Source organism: Peromyscus californicus, unplaced genomic scaffold (genome assembly GCF_007827085.1).
Source record: "Peromyscus californicus insignis strain IS unplaced genomic scaffold, ASM782708v3 Scaffold_12__1_contigs__length_115047231, whole genome shotgun sequence".
Lineage (NCBI taxonomy): Eukaryota > Metazoa > Chordata > Mammalia > Rodentia > Cricetidae > Peromyscus > Peromyscus californicus.
In genome coordinates, this window is record NW_026294413.1 from 72,302,053 (window position 1) to 72,322,186 (window position 20,134).

At 45.0% G+C, this 20,134-nt stretch overlaps 2 protein-coding genes and 1 pseudogene across 2 annotated transcripts; 1 reads left to right on the forward strand and 2 right to left on the reverse strand.

Moving 5' to 3' along the window:
- Positions 1–1,357: 1,357 nt before the first annotated feature.
- Rnase6 (ribonuclease A family member k6) lies at positions 1,358–2,862 on the reverse strand. Its single transcript, XM_052734307.1, has 2 exons — positions 2,751–2,862; positions 1,358–2,167 (listed from the first exon to the last, which is right to left on the reverse strand). Exon 2 carries the CDS (start codon positions 2,159–2,161, stop codon positions 1,700–1,702), a length of 462 nt encoding a protein of 153 aa, XP_052590267.1. The 5' UTR covers positions 2,162–2,167; positions 2,751–2,862; the 3' UTR covers positions 1,358–1,699.
- An 8,247-nt stretch (positions 2,863–11,109) lies between these two features.
- Positions 11,110–13,797, reverse strand: Eddm3b (epididymal protein 3B). Its single transcript, XM_052734308.1, has 2 exons — positions 13,415–13,797; positions 11,110–12,403 (listed from the first exon to the last, which is right to left on the reverse strand). The coding sequence occupies exon 2, from the start codon at positions 12,383–12,385 to the stop codon at positions 11,951–11,953; it is 435 nt and encodes a 144-aa protein (XP_052590268.1). The 5' UTR covers positions 12,386–12,403; positions 13,415–13,797; the 3' UTR covers positions 11,110–11,950.
- Positions 13,798–19,414: 5,617 nt separating this feature from the next.
- Positions 19,415–19,502, forward strand: LOC128108071 (uncharacterized; annotated as a pseudogene).
- Positions 19,503–20,134: the final 632 nt, after the last annotated feature.

The following is a 20,134-nucleotide window of genomic DNA, read 5'->3' on the forward strand; positions in this document are numbered from 1 at the left end:
CAGGCAGATCTCTGTGAGTTTGAGGCCAACCTGGTCTACATAGGGAATTTTCCAGGGCAGACAGGACTACATAGAGAACCTGTCTCAAAAAATAAAGTGAAATAAAGTAGAGTAAAATAAAAGAAAAGAAAAGAAAATACAGAAGCTCCACAGGCTTCCCACAGACCAGTCTGGTGGGAGCATTTTCTCAACTGAGGTAGCTCTTCCCAAGTAACTCTACTGTGGTGGTTTGAGTAAGAAAGGCCCCCATAGGCTCATATATTTGAATGCTTAGTCATCAGGGGGTGGCACTATTTGAAAAGGATTAGGAAGTGTGGTCTTATTGAAGTAAGTGTGTCACTGGGTTTGACTTTGAGGTTTCAAAAGGTCATGATGAGCCCAAAGTCTTTTCTTACTGCCTGCAGATTTGGATGTGGGACTCTCAGCTCTCTCTCCAGCACCACGTCTGCCTGCACGCCACCATGCTCCCTGCCGTGATGATAATGGACCGAACCTCTGAAGCTGTAAGCCTGCCCCCATTAAATGCTTTCTCTTACAAGCATTGCCCAGGGCCTGGAGAGATGACTCAGAGGTTAAGAGCACTGGCTGTTCTTTCAGAGGTCCTGAGTTCAATTCCCAGCAACCACATGGTGGCTCACAACCATCTGTAATGAGATCTGGGGCCCTCTTCTGGCATGTAGACATACATGTAGGAAAAATGCTGTATGTAGAATAAACCTTTTTTAAAAAATGGTTACTTATTCTACATAAAATAATTATTAAAAAAAAAAAAGAATTGCTATGGTCATGGTGTCTCATCACAGCAATAGAACACTGACTAAGACTACTGTATAAACACAGCCTTGAGGTCAGAGGTTTGAGCTTAGAACCTCCACCTTTATACATGCTTGGCTGTGTGTACCTTTAGGTCTGTGTGCCTACTTAACTTCCACATGGCTTGTGTGCAGCCAGTGTGTGCCTGGTGCCTGCTATGGCCGCCTCCCTGGTGGCTTTACAGCTTTAGGCTGGAGTGAAAACTGACTCTGAGTCCTCAATAGCTCTCCAGGCTCCTGGCTTCCAGTGACCCCCCCTCCTTTCCCGGTGTGGGAGCATGAACCTTGCAGAGCAGAAGGAAGGGAGACTAGCTGGAAGAAGTGTGGGAGAATAAGAGAAGACACCAGGGAGTGAAATTGACTGTAATTGTGAAAGGTTTTTTCTAATTTAATAAATGAGTTGATAACCATCCTTGACTACATGGTGTTGAATCCAGCCTGACCAAACCAGATGCTGTCAAACAAACAAACAAACAAACAAACAACCCAAGCCACTACCACCAAAACAAAACAAACAAATAAACCAGCAAAATTTATACTCATCATACTGAAAAAGGAAATGATTTTATTTCTATGAGCATAGTACAATAAAGCTTGATCCAAAAACATAACAGGATACATTGTTCAGCTGCTTGGACTTTTTTTTCTTCTTTTTTGGGGGGGTGGGGACCAGTGATGGAACCCAGGGGCCTTTGTGCACTAAGCAAGTGTTCAGTTACTGAGTTACATCGGAACCCACGTACCTTATTTCTTTTTGCCTTGACTCTTCTGATAGCTTAGGCTTTCTAATTCTTTCAGTGCCTTCCTTTTCTCGGTAGGAGGAAAAGGCGAAGTGGGAATAAACAGTAAGAGAACCTGTGTCAACCAGAAGACACGTGCCCTAAGCCTTAGACAATCTCATCTAAGTGCACAGGAACCAGCTGGTAAGGGGGGTCATCCTTCTTGGGACGCTCACAGGCCACAATGAAGTATTTGTACTGCACAGCACCTCTGTAGCGACAGTGTGGATAGGTTTCCCCAGTGTGCGCACAGTCAATCATGCTGACAGGCTTTGCACTCACGTGGCAGTTCCTTCGACCGTTCTTGCAGGTGATGTTGGGCAAAGCGCAGGTAGCAGCCACGTTCTCAAAGGATTCGTGCAGAAAGGTGTTTTTCTGCTTACAGTGCCGGGTGTAATTGTTGACACCACGCATTGCTGTGTTGCACTGCTGAGGACTTATCTGTACATGCTGAATTTCAAACCAGCGAGCCTTGGTGAGACCCTTAGGCTGCGTCCCAAGTGGACACACTGGCTCCCACAGCCCCAGCAGCAGTAGGAGAGGAAAGGATCGCCGAAGGTCTACGGCCATTTTTTTCTGTGTAGGAAGAAGGAAGATCGTGCTAACAGAAGAAGCTTTAAGAACGAACAAATCATGACCAGTTTGTTGGGTTTTTTCTTCCTTTTAAGATGTAACAGTCGCCGGGCGGTGGTGGCGCACGCCTTTAATCCCAGCACTCGGGAGGCAGAGCCAGGCGGATCTCTATGAGTTCGAGGCCAGCCTGGACTACCAAGTGAGTTCCAGGAAAGGCGCAAAGCTGCACAGAGAAACCCTGTCTCGAAAAACCAAAAAAAAAAAAACAAAAAAACAAAAAAAAAAAGATGTAACAGTCTTAAGAAAGAGAGAAAGCCAGTCTCGTAATTCTATGACAACTCTGAAATCCAGTGAGGAAGACAGGGGATGAGCACACAGCCCTGACTGGCATAGCTCGTCCTTCTCTTTGACCTGTGTTCATATGTACAACACTTCCCCCTGTAATCCCGTCTAACATGTTTACCCTTCCTCCCCAACAGCATCTCCCAGCCAGCTCCACTGCCTGGCAGGGCCCTCAAGTGCCTCTCTTACCAGCATCTCCCAGCCAGCTCCACTGCCTGGCAGGGCCCTGAAGTGCCTCTCTTACCAGGTGTTTTTGCTGTGTTCCTACTGGATCAGTCCCAGGTTCTGAATGTTTTGTTAGCTTTTCTCCTCCAAGCCAGTCACAGCTGTCTAGGTGGGGCAGGGCAAGAAGGACTCTTAAGCCCATGAAAGAGAAACCTTAGATTTTGCAGAAGTACAGTGGAGTGAGACTCCACCTCCAAGCAAGCTTTGAATGTTTCGATGTCAGCGAAGAGGAAGAATTAACTCAACTTAAGAAACAAGTAGACTCAAAACTCAGTTTTAAGGACCTGTTCTCTTGCTAAGGGGTTTTAACGAACTTCCTTTTTGACTGGAGTTTCAGGTTGTTTTAAAGCTCTTTGATTTCAATTTCTTAACAACAAAAAAAATACTTTGTATATTTGTATAATAGTTACCTCATACTTGGCAATGTGAGTTCCTGCAAGTACACATGAATACATCATTTGTTTGTATATGTGTCTATGGAGCCAGATACTAGGCTACGCACATTTAGGAGTTTACAGTCTACTGAAAGATAGTCAGGTAAATCAATAAGTATGTTATGAATTAATAACTACAAATAGCATTCATGGTGTGGTTCACACTAAAGGGGACAAGAGTTATTTAAAGACACCCACCCAAGTTGAGCTGCATTTTGAGGCATAATTAATTAGATTAATAGAGGGGTAAGGACCTTTAAAAGGAGAACTGTGTGTGAAAAGACCCAAAAGCATAAAGAAGAAGAAGAAGGAGAAGGAGAAGGAGAAGGAGGAGAAGGAGAAGGAGAAGGAGAAGAAGAAGAAGAAAATGAAGAAGAAGAAGAAGAAGAAGAAGAAGAAGAAGAAGAAGAAGAAGAAGAAGAAAAAGAAGAAGAAGAAAAAGAAGAAGAAGAAGAAGAAGAAGAAGAAGAAGAAGAAGAAGAAGAAGAAGAAGAAGAAGAAGAAGAAGAAGAAGAAGAAATGTAGGGTATTTGCATTTGAGTCTCTTGGCTGCTCACCACTGGTGTGCACTACAGGACTGATGCACCGCATCACCTCATGGAGGGCTGCACTGGGACTCTGCGCCTCTGGCCTTATTTCTTCTAATCAATTCTGCATATTTATTATGCATTATTCCCAGATTAATATAGTTACAACAGTACACTTTTATTCAAAGAGGTGTTTTTGTTTGTTCTTTTTCAGATAGTGTCTTGATGCTTGCCTGGGACTCAGTATCTCTTTGCATCCACCTCCTAAGTGCTGGGATGCAGGTGTACACCATCACGTTCTCTTTGACCAATAACCACAGAGGGAGGTGTTTATACATGATTTAACCACTGTGGTTTGAGTGTTTCCCCATAGACTTGAGTGTTTAAAATACTTCGGCCCCAGCTGGTGGGACTGTTTGGGGAAGTTGTGGAACCTTCAGGAGGTGGAGATTTGCTAGAAAAAGTGGGTCACTGCAAGGGGGTCTTGAGGTTTTATACACAGCTCCACTTCTTGCTTGTTCTATGATTTCTGATTGAGATAATTATAACTCCTGCCATGATTACTCCCTGGCATAATGACTGAAGCTGTGACAGACTTAAGTTGTGAGTCAAATTAAACCCTTCCTCCATTAAACTGATTCTTCCTGGGTTTTTGGTCACAGAAACAAGGTGAGTAACTAATGACATCCGCAGTCATGATCACTCAAAGGTTAATATAGAACTAAGCATGCTGGCTCATTCCTGTGATCCTAGCACTAAGGATACTGACAAGGGCCAGCTCTGGTTACCTGGAACTGGGTCTTGAAACAAAAAATAAACAACAATAACAGAAACATGTTTTTAAATGCTTTAAGGAGGCTGGAGAAACGACTCAGTGGTCGGGAGTGTGTCCTGCTTTGCATAGCACCTGAGTTCAGTTCCCAATACCGATAAAAGGCAGCTCACAACCTACTGTAATTCCATCTCCAGGGAGAACCTGATGTCTTTGGCTTCTTTGGCCACCTGCAGCCACAATCATGTATCTCCCCGACACCATATGCACCTTAAAAAAAAACTCTAAAAGTAGCTTTTAAGATTAGTTTCTTCTTTGACAATGCCATAAACACACACCCACCCACCCACACACACACACCCTACATTCTGATCACACTCACGCCTCCACCCTCTCTTTTTTAAACTTACAATTTATTCATTTATTTAATGTGTGTTTTTGCACACACATGTGCTCACACACACATGGACTTGTGCCATGGTGTGTGTGTGTAGATCAGAGGGCAGCACTTTGCAGGAGTTGGCTTTCCCCTTCTACTGTGTGGCTCCCTGGGATTAACTCAGATAATCCAGCTTGATGGAGGCTCCTAATCTGTGGAGCCATCTCACTCACCCCCCCTTCACTCTCTCTTGTTCTCTTCATACCCCCACCATTTCCGCCTTCCGACCACCAGGCACTTTCATGTATTTAGTTTAATTTTGTTTTTGTTTGCACTTTGTAACCCACCGGGTTTCAACAGGGCTGCTCATGTGGGCGTGGATATAAAGCTATCTACTGGAGCACAAGTAACTCACACCGGCTACGTCACTGAAGACAATGACTGCTCCAGCAAGCCATTGCCTACAGTTAGCTCCCCTTGGAGGGTGTCTCATGAGCCTCTCCCCTATCTGTGACTGAATGTTTATGGACTCAGTCTTGTGCAGTCAGTCCCTAGCAAGCAACCACGGATGTTGTGAGTTCAGGCATGCCATGGCCTTGTTGTGTCTGTAAGACAGCATTACATGGCCGCCGCCATCATCATCATCATCATCATCATCATTATCATCATCATCGTCATCCAGCTGTTACATTCTTTTCTCCCCACTCTTTCTTGATGGTTTCTGAGCCTTGGAGAGGATGATATAGGTGGCCCATTCAGGACTGGGCACTTGATATTCACCTGTTCTTAACACTTTGACCAACCATGAGTCTCCATTAATTGCCATTAGATGTGATTTTTGTCTTTCTCTCTACAGCTTACAACATACTTTCTTTGTTCTGTGTATTCAGTGATATGATATTTATTTTCTGGTTCTAGTTGGTGTTCTGGGTGTTTCTTCTATTTGGATGGGCATGTCTTTCCCTAGCTTTGGGAAATTTTCTTCTATGTATTCATGGAAAGTATTTTCTACACCTTTTGTGCGAAAATCTTTTCCTTCTAGTCCCACAGTTCATGTTGTCCCAGAGATTCTGCATGCTGGTTCGTAGTACATTTCAGACACACCATGGACAACACAAATTGGACTTGGTTTTTCTTGGGGGTGGGCACAAGTGTGGGAGGGTGAACCTGGGAGGAATGGGAAGCAAGTGTGATCAAGGTGAATTGCATGAAATTCCCAAATAATTAATAAAAACATTATGTCGGGGAAGAAAAGAATTCATCTGGGAGTTTGTGTCTTCTTTGAGCATATTTAAGTTGTTTTTTATTTTTTATTTTTATTTTTTTGGTTTGGATTTTCATTTAAATGGTTCTTCCTAGAGGTTACTGGATGTTAGAAGTTTTTGGAGGAGACATGCTGTCATGGTTTTTCATGTTACTGGTGTTTCACACTGAGTTCATCCAGTCAGGATCAGATCGTTGATTCCGTTTTTTGTTGTTTTAACTCAGGTAACTTTCCTTCTTTCAGAAGTGTTGAGGTGACCTTTTCCTTTTAAGCTGGCCTTTAAGGCTCTTTCCCCAGAACTCCCCAAGGCTTGAGAACTATTTCCAATAAAAATCGCAATGCTTCAGTAAGCCCACCTTGAAAACAGGGTAAGTGTTTGTACCTCACAGTCGCTCCTTCAGTACCAAGTGTTCTCGGTGTGGAAGGAACATTAAATATTAGTCTTTCTGTCAGACCCCGTGAAGCTTTTGTTTAAGACAAGGAATTTAAATCTTTTCCTACCCCCTACCTGGCAAAACTTTTGTTTATCCACAGGCCCTGCTGCATGCTTGGATCTCCAGATGCCTGCCCAGGCTCGCTTTCCTTCATTTCCTCTGTACCAGTTCTTCTCAAACTAAGCAACCTGTGACAGGCTGAGGTTGGAGCTCAGCCAGCAGGGGAAGGACACAGCACTCTTGCATTAAGATAAAGGCTGTTGAGTTTCTTGCTCTGTGGGTTTGTTCTTGAACAGCTGTGAGCAGTTCGCCCTTACAAATCAAGCTTTGCCCGACCAAGAGGCTTTCATGAGATTGGTGGTGCTTTCTTTTGGACCGCGAACTGACTTCTAACTGGTGGAAAAGGGAAACCAACAGTACTGTGTGTGCTCGTCTCTTGGTGACTGTGGATCTAGCTGGGGAAAATGAAGAAAAGGCAGCGAGAAGTCACGGGGGGATCAATGATGAGTATTAGGTTGTTAGTTTAGATAGGAAGCAGGAAAGGGAGAAGTTCCAGAGGAGGGGAAATGGTACAGGCAAATAAATAAATAAAATGAAGAGTGGGGAAGTCTTAATTGAAGATAGACTAAAAAGAAAGGGATAAAGATACGTCCTCAGACACTGTAGGCCAGTCTCGTCTCTCAGGAAGCTGAGTCTTCAAGGCCCTATATACCAGGCAAGGTGAAAGGGGAGTTTGGGGTAACGGGAAGAAAAAGGAAAGGAACCAGAAAAGACACAAGCTGTATGACAGACGAGGGGCTGGACAGATCCCTGTCAGACAGACGAGGAAAGGGGCCACTGATGGACAGCAAAGATGGCAAGTTTCCAACGTCTTCCTCACTTCCCTGACCTGAGGCAAAGTCCCCAGAGCCTTTTTCTCCCACAAGCTGGGACTCCTTGCCACTCTAGGTGGGCCAGATACGTTCAAGGTGGGTCCTGAACGTGTTTACCTGAGGCTGTGGGCTAAAAAACTCTCCTTTCTTTGTTTAAACTGATCCTTCAAAAAATTAGGGGAAAGTGTGTTAGTCATGGTTCTCTAGAGGAATAGAACCAGTGGGACACATCTCACACACACACACACACACACACACACACACACACACACACATCAGTTAAAAAAAAAAGTAATAACAGCTAAATCACACCTGAGACCCGAGAACCCAGTAGTTACTCAGCCCTTAAGCATTCATAGTAGTCCATGGTGGCTGTCTCTCACTGAGGATGGGAAAGGGGTAACAACCAATAATCGCTCAGTCCACAAGACCTCAGCAGTCCTAATCTGGTGCTAGACCTTCAGAAGATTCCTGGAGAGCAGCTAGCCCAGTAGGAAAACTTGGAAAATCTGGTTCTTATAGCAGTGACGGAACGGGAGAGGAAAGGCGGAGCAGGAGGGAGAGCCGCTTTGGGCCACTTCCCTTTTATATGAGCTACTACCAAAAGGTGCCACCCACAACTGGGAAAAGACTCCCACATCCATCAAGGTGGTCAGGACACTTCCTCCAGAGAGGCTCCTTGTTCAGGTGATTCTAATTTGTGGCAAGTTGACATTAAAACTAACCATTATAGAAGATGATCTATCTAAGGTCACCAAAACCACTTAAAATCCCCAGACCTCCATAGGAAAAATGGAGCTGCCCCCCACCCCCCTGCTCTTCAGGGAGTTTTTCTTTCGGTGTCCCGCCCCCCACTTTTTAACAAGTTTATGTTGCCTATGACTGCCTGCTGTGTCAGAGATTTTAATGTCAGCATAACACAAGCTAGAGTTATCTGAAAGGATGGAACCTCAACTGAAGAAAAAAGCGTCCATAAGATCTGGATGTGGGCATGTTCTTAATTAGTGATTGATGGGGGAGGGCTCAGTCTCTTGTAGGCGGTGCTATCCCTGGGCTGGTGGTCCGGAGTTCCTATAAGAACGCAGGCTGAGCAAACCACAGGGAACAAGCCAGTAAGCAGCACTCTTCCCTGGCCTCTGCATCAGCTCCTGCCTCCAGGTTCCTGCCCTGTTTGAGTTCCTGTCCTGACTTCCTTCAATGATGAACTACAAGGGGGAAACGTAAGTAAAATAAACCCTTTCTGCCTCAACATGCTTTTGGTCTTGGTGTTTCATTGCAGCAATAGAAACCCTAACTAGGAGAGAGAGTTAACTAGTACAGTAGGTACAATGCAACCACATGGGCCCCTTCTCCTCCCTTCCCTCACACCCAGTTGATTCCTGTCAATGCAAGACTGCCTCCCCTTCCTCTGCATTTATCAGGAAATCATAGACAGCCTGGCACAGGAAATCTTCCCCTTTCTCTGATACCCTAAGAAAGGACACCCTAGTCTGCCCCAGGAGCTTGAAGTCTCCTCAGAGTCCCGCCATGCTACCCTCTGTCTGTGTGTCCGCCCATGGTGTTAATAACTCTTCTAATGAATCTCTCACCAAATGTGCCGCCAGGTGCCCCTGAATTCCAAACCACACACTTTCAGGTCCTAGGGATCTGAATGCAAGCCTTCATGCTGTGTATCAAGTACTTCACCAAGTAACCCATCTCTCCAGGTCCAAAGACAAATGTTCTAATGAGTGAACCAGTAAATGCTGTTTGTTCATCTGTGGTTGATGCAAGAAAGGTTTTAAGGGTTTTTTGTTTGTTTGTTTGTTTTATTTTTAATGTTTTTATGGTGCTAGAGAGATGCATTAGTGGTTAAGAGTGCTTGGAGAAGAACTGAGTTTGGTTCCCAACATCCATATTGAATGGCTCACAACCACCAGTAACTCCAACTTCTGGAGATCCAACACTTTCTGGCCTCCACAGGCACCCTCACACACATGCATACACCCCCCACACACACACATATTAAAAATTTTTTAAATCGTTAAAATGTATTATTATTATTTATTATTATTGTTATTATTGTGTGTCTATATGTGACGTGCATGTGTGGTGTGGTGTGTCCATGGCACGACATGATGCATATGGAAGCCAGAGGACAATTTTGTGTCATTAACTCTCTCCTTCCACCTTTGGGGTAGTTTCCAGGGATCAGCCAGGTCACTAGGCCTGTGAGCACTATCCCTTACCTGTTGGATTAGTTACTTTTCTGTGACTGTGAGAAAAGACCATGACCAGAAGCAACGGATGCAAGAAGGAGTTTATGATGACTATGGTTTCTAGAGAGAGAGTCCATAAAGTTGGGGAGGTATGGCTGCAGGTAGCTGGAGCGGGAAGCTGAGAGATCACAACTTCAACCACATTCAGAAAGCAGACATCAAACTGGAATTTGGATGAGATTACAAACTCTCCAAGACTGCTCCACTGGTGTGGTTCCTCCTGCAAGCTCCACAGTCTAAAGGTTCCACAGCCCGCCAAACAGTACGCCAACTGGGGACTAAATGTTCAAGTGTGTGAACTCTTGGGGACATTCTCGTTCAACCCTCCTTATCTGCTACTGAACCACACAGACTTCTGTCTTGGTCAGAAGTTACTTGGTCAGGGTTACTATTGCTTGATGAAACACCATGACCAAAAGCAATTTGGGGAGGAAAGGCTTTATTTGACTTACACTTCCAAATCACTGTTCATCATTATTGAAAGAAGGACAGGAATTCAATCAGGGCAGGAGCCTGGAGGCAGGAGCTGATGCAATGTCATGGAGGAATGCTGTTTACTGCCATACTCTATTTGTTTTCTTATAGAACCCAAGACCACCTTCCCAGAGCTGGCCCCACCCACAATGCACTCAGCCCTCCCACATCAATACAATCACTAATTAAGAAAATGACCTAAAGGCTTGCCTGCAGCCTGATCTTAGGTAGCCATTTACTCAATGGAGGCTCCTTCCTCTCTGATGACTCTAGCTTGTGTCAAGTTGACATAAAACTAGCTAGTCCAACACCCCAGGAAAGATTATTTTTGATCAGGCAGTGTTTATGGCTTGCACACAAATGACAGCCTAATATCTGTCTTGTTTTTAAAAAAAGATTTATTTTTATTATTTTTGACGGTGTGTAGGTGTGTGTCTTCATGCGGTTATGTGCACAGGAGTGCAGGTGCCCTTGGAGACTAAAGGTGTTGGATGCCCTAGAGTTGGAGACATAGATGGTTGTAAACCCCCTGATGTGGGTGCTGGGAACTGAGCTTGGGTGCTCTGGAAGAGCAGCAAGTGTTCTTATCTACTGAGCCATTTCTCCAGCACCCCTAATATTTGTTTAGTGTTAGAAATCTTCTACAGTCGGGAAGAGCAAATGATTGGAACACTTCATGCATACTTTATCAAAGCTAAAATTAAAATCCCAAGCCAAAGGATAAGAAAGGAAAAAAAAAAACCCAACTACTAACTTCCTGAACCACCAGTTATAAGCCAGAGACCTACCACATTACTGACCCAACATGTTAGTTACCTGTTCCCCTCTGCCCTGATTTCCCATTTGGGTAGAGCTAAAGAGGCCACCACAGTCACTGTCCAAGTCAAGACTTGACTCTACCTTAGCACATAGGTATAACCACATGTATGTAGGTGCCTATATAAAATGCACCTTGAGCCAAAGTATAAAATATTCACATCTAGTCATACTTCATATAACATGCAACTGCACTGCTCACACCAATACACAACACAATTCTACACACATGATGTGTATATGTACGACACACAGTGGAATAACAATTTATTTGTGGAAGGGAGGATCACTGGGTTTGGATAGGCATAAAGATGAGGACATGGGGAGAGGGGGACACCCTGACTGAGTCAAGAGAAGATGCTGTGTGGTCTGGCTGTCCAATGTCCTCCCACAGGCTCCTTTGTTGAAGGCTTACTTGCTGGCTGGGTCAGGAAGGCTGTAATTTACTTTGGCAGTGGGTTAATCCAATGATGAACTCATAGCTGCGTGGGTCTGAGGACCCAGTTGGAGGGGGCAGGCCACTGGAGCCACAATTGTCATATCTTGTCGCCATGCCCTTCCCCTTCCTTCTCTTTCTACTTCCCAGTCTCTATGAAGTGAGCAGCTCTGCTCGTCCAAATTTTGTTACCATAATATTCTACCTCACTCTCCCCCATGGACAACAGAGCCAACAGACCATAGACTTAAAGCCCCGAGGCGAGGAGGCGAATCACTCCTCCCTTGAGTGGGTTCTCTCAGATACTTTTTCCCAGCAGCAGAAGCCGTGAGAGCCGAGTCATGAAAAAGGTGAATAGAAGTAGGTAGACAAGGGAGGAATGTTACTTTAGGCAGAGATCAACATAAGCATGATCGTAATACTGAGAATCAACATGTTTGGAAAACACTGGCATTCAATTTTGAAGTGGAGTAACGGTAGCTATCGTAAGCAGGGGGTTGACATTTGAGAATTACTAACGGCTTGCCCAGAGCTGGCGAGCTGGCCAGACTTTCTAGACAAAGATGGGCTCCAGCATCTTCATGTCCTCTATGCTGTCGACATGCCCATCTGCATTACAGTGAAACAGAACATAGTTGTAGCTCCTTGTCTCTATATATCTACTTATGTAATTATCCCAATGGCACTGCAGAACCTTAATCGGCATCTGCGCCCAAACGTAGGAGTTTTTGTAGCGATCTTTGAAGTTGCCACTAATGCATATATGCTCAACTTTGTACCATGACATATGAACAAATAAGTGTGAGATCTTGGGTTTCAGACCTTTCTCTGTCATGAGCTCATCACATCTGTATGCACTGAATTCTTTGTTTGGATTTAGGTGATGGTATTCCATGAACTTCCTCCTGGAAGTGCTCTGTGCAAGCAGGCTGTAGTGCAGGCCCAGCAGGAGCAGAAACATACCCCAGGACTTCAGAGAGGACGCCATCGCAGGCACCAGGGCCACCTAAGTGGGCACAGGAAAGAGAGGGGACAGTATTGAAACACTAACCTGTAGGCTGAGCTGTACTTTAAATTTCTATTCCCACATAATTTTGTTTGTTTCCTCTAGATAGTAATGATAATTGCAAAAAAAAAAATATGTTGCAGACTGAGTGAACCAAGAATAAAATTGCTAAAAAAAAAAAAAAAAAGATGGAACTTACTTTGAAAACTCCAAGTTCCTTTCACATGCCCTCACTTCTACTCAGTGGAAGGAACCCAGTACTCTCTCACCAGCTCTAGCTAACTCCTCAATGCTCAGAGGATCACGGAGCCAAGAGACTTGTCTTCAGAGTTCAAAGACTAATCCCCATTGAAGGGAACAGAGCTGCCTGGGAGATATTGCCAAGCAGGAAGGTGTTTGGTCCCTGAAATTGTAGCCCGGGGTGCAGGTCACACTGATTGCACCATGATGCTTCTCCTCTCTTGAGCCCCTTACAGCATTTCCCCCAAACCTTTCATATCTTTTCTTAGGAAATGTATCCCTATGTTCATTTCAAACCATTAGGACTTGCCAGAACTGCTTGTTGAACATGTCTAAAGGAACAGAAGGTCTGAAATACTAATATTAATGCAATATTAACATTCAGTTAACCAAATACCAAGACGAAAACTAGCTTCACAGGAGTGACTCTGGGTAGAAGACAGAGTGAGATGTTTGAAAAGACTTCTGCTATAACAGAGTCTGCCCACATTTACAGAGTGTACCTGGTCTTTTGAGCCTTTTAGTTTGTTCATAGCCCTCATATGGGCCTGATAGATCTTTGAGAGCCAACAAAAATACTTTGGTAGACTGTCTGAGGGTGGAGTAGCGGGGGAGCCACATCTGTGGGGTTAAGGCTGGGCTGAATCTGAAGTCTTGTTCTCTATGGTTTGGGTCAGTTTTCATTCTTAACCCTAAAATGTCAGTCAATCTCTTTCCTATGATTCCTGGCCTTTCAATCAAGTTTCCTGTACACCAATCCTTCTAACTCACCTAATCGGTGCCCACGTCGCTGGTTGCGGTGGGTGCAGAGATGGGGGATCTGAAGAGCAGAGTCTCTGTCCTCTCTGGAGCTCCCAGGAAGTCCACAGCAGTAGAAAAAAGAATGACAATAGAAGGAGAGGACTTTGGGTTTGTGGGGGTGGTGGCGTGGAGGGCAGGGTCAGGAACATCTTTTTGTGCCAGCCCGTTTCCATATCTTCTCATGTGGAACACTTGGGTTCACCCTGAGAACCGCCTTAAGCAAGGTCCGCATGCATCAAAGAAGGACGCCCAGGCACAAAGGAATTTCAAAGCACTGGAGAGAGGTGACCCCTGAGAGGGATTGTTGACGGACAACCGGAAATCTGGCCCTGAAACTTATTTCTCGGACAAGCTTTCTGGAGAATGTCCATGAATGGCCAGGCCATATTCTATAGGGAATTGGGCAAGGATGTGATCCGCGGCCATGTCACCAAGAAGTGAGAGTAGGTATCTAAAGTGCAATTTGTAGAGACATTGAGATAATGGAGTGTGCTTTCTACCGGTGACGCAAGGGCTGCTGGCAGTTCAGCTGCGCTGCTGGAGTGTCTTTCCAGTTTGCCTTGGCATGAAAATGTCTGCACGCATCAGTTTATACCCAGAACTTATTTTCAGAGGCAGGTGTGGCGGTGTATGTTGGTAATTTTACTAGGTAGGGAGCTGAAGCAGGAGACGCAGTTGTTTCAGGCCAGCCTGTGCAATAACAAGGAAAGTCTGTCAGAGAACACAAAAAATCCACCAACTGTTATCTGCAGATGCTAGAAAATTGGGAAGCCTGCACTGATAGGCTGAAGTGGGGCATTAGGTCGAACTACATTCTGCACATCCTCCTATTTTTTTGTTTTGTTTTGAGACAGGGTTTCTCTGTGTAGTTTTGGTGTCTGTCCTGGATCTCACTCTGTAGACCAGGCTGGCCTCAAATCACAGAGATCAACCCGGCTCTGCCTCCTGAGTGCTGGGATCAAAGGTGTGCACCATGACCACCGGGCATCCTCCTATTCTCTAACTATTCAAGGGACAGGGAGAGAACACCCAGGGGGAAATTGTGAGCACCTGAGTTTGAATTACTTAGAGATAAGTCTGAGGAAGGATAAAAAGGCAATCCTATGCACAGATGTCCAGAGCCCTTTCTAACAAGTTTCCAGAGACTACTGAAGACTTAAATGCAAGCAGTGACTTGATGGATACAGGGAAGAGGGAAACCTGCTGAGAGGTGACAGGAGGAAGGAAGGAAGGAAGGAAGGAAGGAAGGGAGGAAGGGAGGGAGGGAGGGAGGAAGGGAGGGAGGGAGGGAGGGAGGAAGGAAGGAAAGGGGGAGGGAGGGAGGGAGGAAGAAATTCTTCTTTTTGGTGGTGCTGGCAATTGCACCTAAGACCTTGAGCATGCTGGGAGAATGCTGTATTTACAGACCTACTTCCCCAACCCAAGCCATAGTCTTTCAAAGCGTCTCTCTTAGAGTATATTACAGAGCATCAGCAAGCCATTCTGAGAATTCTAAGAACGTGTGTGAGGGCAAAGTGCTGCACCCAAGCCTGTCCTCAGGATCAGGACCACGTGCAGAATTGCTATACCACAGGCCTTTCTGTCACCTAGTCAACACAGTGTTCAGCAAAGAAGTGATAATCTACTTTAAATGGGGAAGAAGATTTTCTAGGCATGCATCCACAAATCCTACTATAATCGGAAGCTAACATTACAAAGGCCTTTTGGATACACAGGCATGTTAGGAAGCAACCTAAACTGCAGAACCCTTGTGTACAGCTGCAGAAATGTGAAACTGTTGACCTAGCTGAGGAAGGTAAGGCAACCATGATTTCTGGGAACTTATTGGCTTGGGACCTGACTATGTAAGCTAGGCAGCTTGCCTGAGAGCTTCCAGCTGTCCACCTGTCTTGACCACCCAGCTTGTTGTTGCTGGGGTCACAGGCCATCATGACTCACCTTTTTTTTTTTTTCCCCTGAGATAGGGTTTGTCTGTGTAGCTTTGGAGCCTGTCCTGGCTCTCATTCTGTAGAACATGCTAGCCTGGAACTCACAGAGATCCACCTGCCTCTGCCTCCCGAGTGCTGGGATTAAAGGTGTGTGCCAACACCGCCTGCCTATTTCTGGAAACTTCTTAAAGAGTGCGCAAGTCTTATAGCTCTACTTTTCCCCCTAAAGCTTCTTAGGTTGTGGTTTCTAATTAGAGTTGCAGATATCTTCCTTTCAATGTGAAGTTTCAGTCACTCCCTAATCACACTCTTTAAAAATATTAACCTGTCTATGAATTCTTTTTTTAATTTTCACTAAACTATAGCTAGAATTTAATTGCCCCAGCCAGTGGGGTCTCAATGGGGGCGACGCACCTGTGGGGGAGAATGAAAGGGACGGGGAGACACAAAGGAAGACAGCAAGACAGGGTTCTGAACAAGCTGCAAATTTTATTCTCAACAAGGCTTATATAGCACGGGAGGGAGAGGTGGCAGGAAGATTAATGCAAGGCCAGCCTGGGCTACATGAGTATATTCCAGGATAGCCTGGGCTACATCATGAGGTACTGTCTCAAAGAATGATATAAAATATAACAAGGTTTATTGTCTTCTTTTTTATTTTAAAATGATTTTATTCTGTGCTCATGAGTGTTTTGCTGCATGTGTATCACGTGTGTGCCTGGTGCCTACAGAGGTCAGAAGAGGGTGTGAGTTTCCCTGGAACTTCAGTTACAGAAATTTGTGAGCCACCATTTGGATGCTGGGAATTGAATCCCCGAAATTGGCATTATAAACAGTTGTGAGCTGCTGCTCCGGTGATGGGAATCAGAACTGGGTCCTCTGGAAGAGCAGCCAGTGCTTTTAACTGCTGAGCCATCCCTCTAGCCTCCAGCACCTAGTACTCTTGATTAACAATACCACATACATATTATATGTATATATATTCTATCAGTTCTGCTCCCCTAGAGAACACTGACTAATACAAACACAGTAGAAGGAGTTAGGGAAAATAGGAATTTTTAAACAAGAAAAACAGCTGAACAGCTTCAGAAAAAGCTCGTAGCCAAGCATGGTGACCCACCTTTAATCCCAGCACTCCGGAGGCAGAGGCAGGTAGATCTCTGTGAGTTCCAGGGCAACCCGGTCTACATAGTGATGTAGCAGGAATCTTAAAGAGTCTTACTAATAAAATCAAACCTGTGGCCAGTTATTGGGGTGAATGCTGGAAGGTCAGAGAAGCAGAACAAGCCACAGCTAACCTCACTTGGCCCACTTCTCAGCTGGTCTTGTTTCCTCAGACTGGAAGCCTCTGTGTCCTCATATCTGAATGGCTCTCAGCTGAACTGTGCTGCTCAAAACCTAAAAGCTTAACCAGCCAAACGCTTAACCAGCCAAATGCTTCTAGTTTCTGCTCCTCACGCCTTATATACCTTTCTGCTTTCTGCCTCACTCCCTGGGATTAAAGGCATGAGTCACCATGCTTGGCTGTATCCTTGAACACATGGATTTCTGCCTCTGGAATGCTAGAATTAAAGGCGTGTGCTACCACTGCCTATCCTCTATGTTTAATATTGTGGCTGTTCTGTCTCTGACCCTAGATAAGTTTATTAGGGTGCACAATATTTCGGGGAACACAGTACCACCTCATAGTGAGTTCCAGGGCAGCCAGGACTACATAGGTAAACCCTGTCTGGAAAAACACAAAACAAACAAAACCAAAGTTCATTGCTTCAGGAGCACATGGGAAAAGGTGGCATTAGCTCATTGCTGGAGATGGCCATTGCCAGGCCACCATCCTGGCTTATCTGGAATACCGCAGAAGTTCTGGGGCTAGGCCTGTTACAAGATGGCAAGCAAGAATTTGAGGATTCCTTGGAAATACTTGGTGAAGCTGGGTCTGGCGGCACAGGTCTGTAATGCCAGCTCTGTGGGACGCTGGCGGAAGGTCAAGGCCTGCCTGGACTGCAGAGAGAGGAATGCGCATGCAAGCTTCTTGTGCACATCTGTGGCTCAACTTGTAGGATCTTGATGTAAGAAGTCCAGTGTGTATTGTGAGCATTTCCACTTCCACTGGCAGAAATGATGCATGAAGAAAGGTATAGAGCATGGAATGCGGTTTGTCCAGGTCTGTTTGGGCACGTCACTCACGCAGCATCTCCACATACTCAGTAACTTAGAAGGCTCACCAAAGGGCCTTGTTAAGGAGATTTATAGAGTTAAATCTCCACCCTAATTCTTGGAGACTGGTGGGAAGGGCTGTGCGTTTCAACTGTCTAAACACTGGGTGTTCTTCCTGACTTACTTATCTTGAGAATTTTAGGTCTTTAAGTCACTTCGTTAGCATAAACGCAGGCCTGATCAGTGCTGTCACTCTGGAAACAGCAGCAGGACCTCTGTGTCAGAACTAAGGTGACTCATGAATGACCAGCTCTCATGGCGGCCTGGAGGGTGCCCAGGAGAGGATTTCTCTTCCCACCCTCTCTCCTCACTCTAAATGTGTTTACGCAGATATGACATTGGCAGGAAAGTCTTCTCTTGTATCTACTGGCATCCCATGCTTCAAGGACCGTTGGTTTATTTACATAATTGTCTTGGCATACTTCCTGGGCTGCACTTCGTGGGAGACGTTCACTAAAGTCAGGCTAGGGAAATTCAGATAGAGTCTCTTTTCCTAGTTGCTATTATTCAAATGTCATCTTTTTTTTTTTTAACATAATTTCTTTCTTTATTCTTTGGGAATTTCACATCATGCACTTTAATCCCACTCACCTCATACTCACCCCATGTCCTCCCCTCACGCCTGCAGCGCCCCAAAAGAAAATGAAGAAAAATCAAACTGAAACCAAAAAGCAAGCAAACCAACAAAACCAAAATAAAACAAAAAGCTCTTCTCTACTCTGTCATTCCTGCCTCTCAACACCTCTTTGTTTACCCCGGGGAGCAGCCAATATCTTTTTATTAATGTCCTATTAAGTGTCCAAAGTGGGAAGGAACAGGTGTTATTGGAGTGCTAGTCTTGTGGCTTTACTCTTGTGGTCCCAATATGTGAGGTCCTGCCTCTGAAACACCAAACCAAACAGGAAACGCAACATGGGAATACACAGAGGAGCTTTAACCACTGTGAGTGTGCTGGTAAGGCAAGGACCCTGACGTCTTTATCCTGTCTCTGAGGGGCTAGCCAAAGCACTGAGATTACATAGGGAATGAACGGAGGCAGGAGGCAGTAAGCAGTTTCTGTCCAGCTGTGGTCTGGCCAACTTTTATGTCTGGTTGGTCAGGCACGTTGTCTGAGCCAGGGAGACGGCCCAGTGGGTAAAAATGCTTGCCCTGCAAGCAAGACAACCTGAGTTCATTCCCTGGAATCCATGGTAAAAAGAGAGCACCAACTCCCAGAGTTGTCCTCTGACCTCTTGCTAAGCACCTGCACACACACACACACACACACACACACACACACACACACACACAAATATAACAATCTTTCTTTCTTAAAGGGCCAGCAGCAGAGCCCGCCAGTAAAAGCCCTTGTCACACAAGCCTGATTGATGATCTGATCCTTGTTCCACAGTGGAACTGACTCCCAAGGGTTGTCCTTTGACCTCTACATGGGAACTGTGGCATCCATGCACACACACACACACACACACACACACACACACACACACACACACACTCACACACACATGTAAAATCCTGAAGAGGAAAGCCATTATTCTCTGTTTACCCATCTGTTGATCTTGGACTCCATTTGTCCACAGAAGACTCAGGAAGGACAAATCACACTCGACCAGAAACTTCAAACATGTTACCTTACGTTCAGTCACCCACTGGGCACATGCAGTCACAAACATTAGTAATGCCAATAAGGGGTGGGAATGTAGTTCGGTGGCATGGTGTTTATCTATCATACAGAAGGCCATAGGTTCGAACTCAGCACCATATTAGAAAGAAAGAAAGAAAGAAAGAAAGAAAGAAAGAAAGAAAGAAAGAAAGAAAGAAAGAAAGAAAGAAAGGTTGAAATGACACAGAGAAGATTAGGACGGCTCCTGTGCAATGTTGACACACAAATTTGCGAAGTGTTCCACACTTAAAGCTGGGTGATGGTGGTACCCGCCTTTAATCCCAGCACTTAGGAGAAAGAGGCAGGTGGATCTCTGAGTTTGAGGCCAGCCTGGTCTACAGAGTGAATTCTCAGACAACCAGAGCTCCACAGAGAAACTCTGTCTTAAGAAATAGAAAAACCCCAAAACCAAAAAAACCAAAAAAAAAGAAAGAAAGAAAGAAAAAGAAAAAAAGCCGAGCAGTGGTGGAGCACGCCTTTAATCCCAGCACTCAGGAAGCAGAGCCAGGCAGATCTTTGTGAGTTTGATGCCAAACTGGTCTACCAAAGTGAGTTCCAGGACAGCCAAGACTGTTTCACAGAGAAACCCTGTCTTGAAAAAAAAAGAAAGAGAAAAAGAAAGAAAGAAAGAAAGAAAGAAAGAAAGAAAGAAAGAAAGAAAGAAAGAAAGAAAGAAAGAAAAAACAAGCCAATAACGCAGCACTCTGATTTGCCATGGGAAGAACTGGAGCTGTTTAGCCAAGGCTGCCCCCAGGTTCTTTTCCAGGTCTTGTCTTGAGTGGGATCACGTTCTGTACAGTGAAGGAGTCAAAGTTTCTCTGTTGTAATGGATCTGATGAGTATTTGTCTTTGACCGGATGGATAGGGACTCTCAGGGGCAGG